This window comes from Emys orbicularis, chromosome 1, assembly GCF_028017835.1.
Source record: "Emys orbicularis isolate rEmyOrb1 chromosome 1, rEmyOrb1.hap1, whole genome shotgun sequence".
NCBI lineage: Eukaryota > Metazoa > Chordata > Testudines > Emydidae > Emys > Emys orbicularis.
The window spans coordinates 152,394,822-152,403,274 of record NC_088683.1 but is presented as its reverse complement, the minus strand read 5'-3'; the positions used below and the strand labels follow the sequence as shown (position 1 = coordinate 152,403,274).

At 48.8% G+C, this 8,453-nt stretch overlaps 1 protein-coding gene across 1 annotated transcript; it reads left to right on the top strand.

Annotated features, from left to right (window-relative positions):
• The first annotated feature begins 525 nt into the window (after positions 1-525).
• Positions 526-7,838, top strand: PTMS (parathymosin). The gene is made up of 5 exons (XM_065399585.1): positions 526-804; positions 5,712-5,783; positions 6,641-6,719; positions 6,876-6,943; positions 7,634-7,838. Exons 1-5 carry the CDS (start codon positions 757-759, stop codon positions 7,682-7,684), a joined length of 318 nt encoding a protein of 105 aa, XP_065255657.1. The 5' UTR covers positions 526-756; the 3' UTR covers positions 7,685-7,838.
• Positions 7,839-8,453: the final 615 nt, after the last annotated feature.

Here is an 8,453-nt window from a genome sequence, read left to right as displayed (position 1 = left end):
GGAGGATGTGGGCCCAGTGGGTTAGAGAGCGGTAGAGACAGGGAGTCAGGACTTCTGGTTCTATTTGACTTGTGTGACTTTCCCTCTCTCAGCCTCAGCTTCTCCTCTGCGCAAGAGGGTGAATATTAATGTGTTAGTAGTTATTTGTATTGCAGTGGCACCTAGAGGCCCCAAACCAAGATCGGAGCCCTGTTTGCACTAGGTACTCTACAAATACACAGTGAGACAGTGTCCCTGACCTGAGCTCACAATCTGAAAGACAGGGCAAGGGGTGAGGAAACCGAGGCACAGAGATTTGCCAGAGGTCACACATCAGGTGGGTGTTGAAGCCTGGAACTGAACCAGGGATCCTAGCACCCCTTCCGCTCACCATGCTGCTTCCCCTAATTGTTAATGATCGTTTAGCAAATGTGAGTGCACATTGTTCCAAGGTTCTTTCCACTAACCTGGCTTTCTCTGCATCGTGCCTCCCTCTTTTCTCCCTCCCAGTCCCTCTCCCCTCCCTTCCCCAGGTCCCTCCTTCCGTCGTCACCGAGTGGTGTATAAATCCCCTTCTCTGGCATATTCCCCCAGCACGGCGGGACGGGAGACCCTGGCACTTCGGTCCCCGGGGCACAAGCTGCAGCCACTGGTCTTTGGGTTGCTGGGACTTTGAACTCCTCGGCCCCGCCGCCCAATCCCAGCTAGCTCGTTTCCATAGGGGGCTCCCGGGCATTTCTTGGTGGGTGATTCCTCTGCTCCCGCTGCTGCACCAGGATGTCGGAGAAACGCGCGGAGGAGGCGCCAGCAGAAGTGGGTGCCAAGGTGAGCTCCCAGCCTGACCCTCCGCCAGCTTGCTCGCACCCCCCCCCCCTCGCCCCCTCCGTCTGTCAGTTCGGGAATGGCTGTAAAGTGCTCGGAGACCTTCGCACAACAGCGGCGGCGCGGGGAAAGCAGGGGCAGGGCAGTGTTGTCTGCTCTATGCCCCCACCCTACCCCTTTCCATTGCTCTTGCCTTCTCTCAGGGGCTCTTTCCTCGCCCCTAGCTTTTCTCCTGTCTGCGCTGAATTAGCATTTGCGTGGAGCGATGGGCCCCCGAGTGCTCAGTGCAATGCGCACGTGAGAGAGGCAGAAGTATTTGTGCGATCACAACGCTCGCTCTCTTTCCCCTTCTTGGCTCGATTTGTCTCTCCCTCGCCTTGCCTGCGCTCCGATCTCCCTTTATTTCGCTGCTCACGTCCCTGGCCATTAACCCTGCACCAAGCGCGGGCTGGTCCCTGACTGTTTTCTGTAAAAGCCTGTTGATAGTTCTGCTGCCACTGGATCCGCGCGTTTGGCAAACGGTGCCGACCTGGTCAAATGATCTGTGGCTGTGCCAGTTTGGCTGGTCGGGGTCCCCGGGGTCGTAGCTGCGGAAGGGGGGAAAGGTCCGATGTATCCAACCAGCAAGGGTGGGTGGTGTTTAGGAGCTTTGTTAGATTAACAAAGGTAAAGTAATAAAACAGGAGAAGGCGGGAGTGGGAGCACATTAGTGCCTGTGAGTGCGATTGCTGGGTGGGTGCGAGTTATGCTAGTGCATAGATTGGGTATCTCTGAATGTTTATTTTTCGTCTCTTTGAGTGCTGTGGTACTGAGCATTGTGTGCTGTGAATAATGTTTGCCTGCGTTGTGTTTCTGTACTGTGAGCATTGGATATGCTGTGAGTGCTGTGGAAACGGGCTCTTTGTACTGGGGCTGCTGTGGGTTGGACTGTTGTGACCGTTGGTTGTGTGTTGAGGATTTGAATTTTTGCATTATGTGGGGCACAGAGGTCGGGAGCAGGGAAGCAATTCATCCAAAAATGTGGGTGTGTATGCCCCCCCCCCGCACCCCCCCCCCACCATATGCAGTGCTATAGTGGATCTCTTTTAAAGGCTGCAGGGGCTGAAGCTGCTGCTTTAGAAATGTTTTTGCTCTTTTGGCTAGCTAAAAGTTAGTAGAGTTAGGTAAGAAAATGACTGAGAGAAAGACAGGGAAAGAAGGAGGCTGGGAGAAGAGTGAGGAAGAGAGTGTAGGGAACAGATGGCATCACTATGACTTATTAGTCCTTGGGCAAATATAAACTCTCATTGCCAGTTTGGATAAAGACAAGTCCCAAATGGTAAAAGAATAAAATGCCCCAGAACCAGCCTTTCCACTGTTGTGTTGTAGGGACTGGGGAGCGCATTCAGCTGCCCGTGCTCATAGCAAACCTAGACAGAAAGTCATCTGCTAAAACGGGGTTTGTGGGGGTAAATGGGAAAGACCCTAAATAACATGTGCCTTATGGCACTAGGACTTGCCCAATGTTTTTTTTAGTAGCTGAGCAAGCTCAATACTGCGTTCTTACAACTGCCTCCCAAATTCCCAGGGACAGTCCGGGGCATCGAGGTAAAGGTTAATACTACAGGGGACCCAGTCTTCTCTCCTGTGGCTTCTTTTCATTATATAGAATAAGAACGTGGAAATTTTATTTAAAAGGTAGAAATCAGAGCTGGGAAAACCCACATCACCTCCTGTACCAGGTAGGTGGAGAAGGATTTCCCCCCTCACTCCATTCCCAGGGTGCCTAGGGTCCAATTCAGCAAGGTATTTAGGCATGTGAGTAGTTCCACTCAGGGTTATAGTTCCTAGTGTCCTGAGTGATGGGGTTCCAGGCCACTCCTTTGAGGAGATGGCTCTTCCTCACTCTTCTCGCAGCCTTCTAGATCCCTAACTGTTGAAGGATGGTCACTGAACTCCTTTTCCATGGCTCAGTTTCAGTTCTTTTCCAATAGTTCTCCCCCTATCCTAAACAATCCCCCTCCAGGGTTCACACCCTTCAGACACTAGCAGAGGATTGTCAGTCTCCCATTAGTCATTGCCGGAAGACAGGTCTTTAAATCTCAACCCCTTCTGACTAGAGCTTAGAAACCACTGCACAGTGCTGAGGGGTCTGTGAGTCTGGGGAATTGTTTTACCAACTGAAGGGCCTAGAATCCCATTGCTCAAGACACTGGGAACGAGGAGCCCAGCATATGGTTTGGAGGGAATGATCCAGCTCTTGGTTCAGGGAGGCTGAAGCTTTCCTGCCAACATAGCGCTATCTACATTGGTGCTTATGTTGGTGTAACTTATGTCGCTCAGGGGGGTGGTTTATTCAAGATGTAGTATAGACATAGCCTGAGAGAACTTTTCCTGTCTCTGATCATGGGGAGGAGGGACACTCTCCACCCCCCACCCCCTCAATCCTATATTAAGTAAGATTAATATAGTCCCAACCTCTTCTGTGAGAAGGGGACTTCTGCAAATTTGTAACTGGAGTGAGGTTTTATTCCTAAAGTTGGAGTAGGGAGGGGGATAGTTATTCTGACAATCACATACACTGGGATGACATAGGAATTGTCAAGTATCAGAGGGATAGCCATGTTAGTCTGTATCCACAAAAACAACAAGGAGTCCGGTGGCACCTTAAAGACTAACAGATTTATTTGGGCATAAGCTTTTGTGGGTAAAAAAACCCACTTCTTCAGATGCATGGAGTGAAAATTACAGATACAGGCATAAATATATACTGGCACATGAAGAGAAGGGAGTTACCTTACAAGTGGAGAACCAGTGTTGAAGGCCAATTTAGTCAGGGTGGATGTGGTCCACTCCCAATAATTGATGAGGAGGTGTCAATACCAAGAGAGGGTAAATTGCTTTTGCAGTGAGCCAGCCACTCCTAGTCCCCATTCAAGGCCAAATTGTTAAGTTTGCAAATGAATTGTAGCTCTGCAGTTTCTCTATGAAGTCTGTTTTTGAAATTTTTGTTGTTGAAGAATTGCTTCTTTTAAATCTGTTATTGAGTGTCCAGGGAGATTGAAGTGTTCTCCTACTGGCTTTTGTATGTTACCATTCCTGATGTCTGATTTGTGTCCATTTATCCTTTTACGTAGAGACTATCCGGTTTGGCCAATGTACATGGCAGAGGGGCATTGCTGGCACATGATGGCATAGATCACATTAGTAGATGTGCACGTGAATGAGCCTCTGATGGTGTGGCTGGGTCCTATGATGGTTTCACTAGAGTAGATATGGGGACAGAGAAGGCAACAGGGTTTGTTACGGGGATTGGTTCCTGGGTTAGTGTTTCTGTGATGTGGTGTGTAGTTGCTGGTGAGTATTTGCTTCAGGTTGGGGGGGCTGTCTGTAAGTGAGGATTGGCCTGCCTCCCAAGCCCTGTGAGAGTGGGGGATCGTTTTCTAGGATAGGTTGTAGATCGTTGATGATGCGCTGGAGAGGTTTTAGCTGGGGGCTGTACGTGATGGCCACTGGTGTTCTGTTATTTTCCTTGTTGGGCCTGTCCTGTAGTAGGTGACTTCTGGGTACCCGTCTTGCTCTGTCAATCTGTTTCCTCACTTCCCCAGGTGGGTATTGTAGTTTTACGAATGCTTGATCGAGATCTTGTGGGTGTTTGTCTCTGTCTGAGGGATTGGAGCAAATGAGGTTGTATTTTAGGGCTTGGCTGTAGACAATGGCTCATGTGATGTGTCCCGGAGGCATGTAGGTACATATAGCGGTCAGTAGGTTTCCGGTATAGGGTGGTGTTTATGTGACCATCACTTATTTGCACTGTAGTGTCCAGGAAGTGGATTTCTTGTGTGGACTGGTCCAGGCTGAGGTTGCTGGTGGGGTGGAAATTGTTGAAATCCAGGTGGAATTCTTCAAGGGCCTCCTTCCCGTGGGTCCATATGATGAAGATGTCATCAGTGTAGCATAAGTAGAGGAGGGGCGCTAGGGGATGAGAGCTGAGGAAGCGTTGTTCTAAGTCAGCCATAAAAATGTTGGCATGCTGTGGGGCCATGCGGGTACCCATAGCAGTGCCACTGACTTGAAGGTATAAATTGTCCGCAAATCTGAAATGATTGTGGGTGAGGACAAAGTCACAAAGCTCAGCCACCAGGTGTGCCATGGCCTCATCACGGATACTGTTCCTGACAGCTTGTAGTCCATCCTCATGTGGAATATTGGTGTAAAGAGCCTTTACATCCATGGTGGCCAGGATGGTGTTTTCAGGAAGAACACTAATGCATTGTAGTTTCCTCGGGAAGTTGGTGGCGTCTCGAAGATAGCCAGGAGTGCTGGTAGCGTAGGGTCTGAGGAGAGAGTCCGAATAGCCAGATAATCCTGCTGTAAGAATTGTCATACTGGATCTGACCCAGGGTTCATCTAATCCCATATCCTGTCTCTGATGGTGGCCTGCACCAGCTGCCTCAGAGGAAGTTTTAGGAAACCCCCTAGTGGACAATTATACAATAAACTGCACACAGGAGAAGTTTCTTTCTAACCCACCTCAGTTAGTGGTTGGTTTATGCCTCAAGCACAAGGGCTTATATCCCTTACTTAAAAATTGTTTCTCCTGTCTGTTGTAACTCTGGATTTTTTCATTTTCCACATAAATATGTAATCCCATTTTGAAATTTGCTAAGCTCTTGGCCTCAATGATATCACGTGGCAATGAGTTCTACATGCCAGATGTGTGTTATGTGAAAAATGTTTCCATTCATAATGTTTAACTTTACTACCTTTCCATTGAATTGAATGTCCCTTTGTGTAATTACCTTTTCTATCCCACTCATCGTTTTATCATGTCCTCTTTTATCCCTCTTCACTTCAAATTTAAACAACCCCAGTTTTGTCATTCTCTCTGATTCTAAATCTCAGAATTATTTTTCTCATCCCATATCTAGGAATTGAAAGAAAAGAAGGAAAAACTGGAGGAGAAGACTGTCTGCAAAGAAAAAAAGAAGGAGATAATAGAGGTGAGGCCAAATATATTCACCCCTCAGGACATACGTTTGGAGGGGATTGGGAGGAGTTTTGGCAGTGAGAGAAGCAATTGGCCTGAGGAATGCAAGTTGGGACAGGGGAAGGGAATCTGGGAGGTGAGATGGATAAGGAGTGCAGCCCAGCGGAGCCCATCCGGGAGGCAGGTGGCAGAATGTGAGTTAGGGGAGGGAATTGTGAAGGTGAGAGGGATGGGGAGCACAAGTCAGAGGGGACTGGGCCACCTGGGAGGCAGACTGCATGGGGAGTATGGGCCAAGGAGCAATGAGAAGGTAGCTTGCAATGAAAATTGCAGACCAGAGGAGGTGGGATTGGGACGCATGGTCCATGGTGAGAGGTGGTGGATCATGGAGGCGGGTGGCATAGGGTAAAGTGATAGGCATGGGCTGGGTGGGAATACTGAGGAGATGGGTAGCGTGGGGTAGGTGGGGGGATTGAAGAGGTCTAGGGATGGGCCCAGTCCTGTGAGGAAGGGGTGGGATTGTGGTGGCAGGTGATGTGGGGGAGGCACACACTAGGGAGGTTTGGGGAGGGCTTCAGGCACTAGGGGAGGCAGGCATCACAAAGAGCACAGCCTAGAATGTGATATAGGGAGCATAGTCCCAAGGAGAATCTGGGAGGGTTTCTGGTAGAAGAGGAGGCAGGTAGCATGGGGCTGCAGGCTGAGGGAGTGGATGGAGGGTGGGTTGTGTGGGGAGATAAGGTTGGGAGGGTAGGTGGCTTTGGCAGCACAGGCTGGCTGGGATGGGGATCGTTTCGGACAGCAGGAGTGATGGGTGGCATGGAAAGAGTAGGCCAAAGCTGATTTCTTCTGTGGCTTTGTTTTACTCAGGATGAGGAAAATGGTGCGGAGGAGGAGGAGGAGAATCCTGAGGACGTGGATGAAGAAGAGGCAGGAGAAGAGGATGAAGGTGGGAGCAGCTAGTGTGTGTGTTTGTGTGGGTTTGGGGAGCCAGCATTGCATTGCCATGGAGACTGAATCTCCCCTCTGGGCATCCCCAGGAGGGGCAGGTTCCCTTGAGCATTGCCTGTATTAACATGTGACTTGCTGTTTTGCTTGTGTCTAGATGGAGATGAGAATGGGCAGGAGCAGGACGGACATGCAGCAAAACGATCTGCAGAGGAAGAAGAGGAGGTGGGTGATGGCACTGGGAGCAGAGGGGGCTGTCTTGCCTGTCCGGGAATTGGTGAAATCCAGATGGATTTCACCATCACTGAGCAGTCACATCACCACCATGGATCCTGTGTGACTATAGGATACATACATCTCATGTAGTGAAGGATAAGGAATCCCGGTGGATGCTGTGTACAATTGATCCAGATCCTCCACCTTGCTTATTACATGTAGGATGCTTGAGATTGTGTGGTACCCTGGATCTCTCATACATCAGTTATTTCTGTGGCTTATGTAGGAAACTGGATCCAATGTGAAATTGAGATTTTTAATGAGGTCACGAGGATCCAGTTTTGAGGGTGGATTCCAGGGGTCTGACTAAGGCAGTGTGGATCCATGTGGAGTTTATGTGCTGGAAATAATAGTGTCGATACCATGTGGACTGATCTGTCCAGGTTCTTATACCATGCCCATCACTGGCGTATCTGAGTGCCAGTCACCTGTAGAGTCTGTAGAGAAGAGGGGATTCTGGGGGGCACAAACAGAATTTTTTTTGGGGGGGGGGAATCATGCAGCAATGTGAATCACAGGCAGAGAGTGTGCTTCAATGTGTAGGATCACATATTGGGCTGAATCCTATGAAGCAATTCAGGGGCGGGGGGGTCTAACTGTGCTAATCACACTCTCTCCCCTCTCCCTAATCCTGTATAGGATGAAGTTGATCCAAAGAGACAGAAGACAGAAAATGGGTCTTCGGCTTGAGTTCTCTCTTCCCATCCTTTTCTGCTCCATTTGTCTCTCCTCCCTCCATTCCAGCCTGTGCTTGCACTGTCATTTAGCCTCTGGCTTCACACAATCTCAGATGAGGAAGGATTAAAAATGCTCTCAGATAGTCCCATGCCCTCTTCTCTAAGAGTTTCCCTTCCACCCCAAGTTCTAAAGCCTTCCTATGATGCTCCCAAATCTGAGGTTGCCCACTCCCCCAGCCCGTCTCCACTACTGATGACTATTCCTGTACCCCACTCACAAATAATCCCAATAGTCCTCAAAATGATGACCCCTCCTTCTCCCAACAAGCAACCTGACATATCCCAACTTCCAGACTCATCCCACAACAAGCACCTCTAATCCCTTTTCACTTGCCACCTCTTTCCACTAATTTGATCAAGATTCTTACCTGCCTCTGAGATCTTCCCTCCAACATCCTCCTTGGGATACAGAAGGTTGAGGGCAGGGATCTCAGGCTTAGGATAGGGAAATATCACCATAAGGGATCTATCTGATCCCTCAGAGAGAGAAAGAAAGAAAGAAAAGGAATGTTACATGCAAATAACTTTTTTTTATTAAAGCATACACACAGGCAGAAATGTAGGTACACAACAGATAAACTGGCCCCATGATTTTTTTTCCAGAAGATAAAGGTTGTTTTTATGTATAAATTAATTTGTGTTGCAGTTTCTCATTTTGGGGCTTTTTTTTAAAAAAAGAAGAAAAAGAGAAATAATTAGGGACCAAATTTTGATTTCCATCC

Coding starts and splice junctions, on each gene's coding strand:
- PTMS (XM_065399585.1), top strand. CDS start 757: ATGTCGGAGAAACGCGCGGAGGAGGCGCCAGCAGAAGTGGGTGCCAAG. Junction 6,720..6,875: donor GGCAGGAGAAGAGGATGAAG/GTGGGAGCAGCT, acceptor GCTTGTGTCTAG/ATGGAGATGAGAATGGGCAG. Junction 6,944..7,633: donor CTGCAGAGGAAGAAGAGGAG/GTGGGTGATGGC, acceptor AATCCTGTATAG/GATGAAGTTGATCCAAAGAG.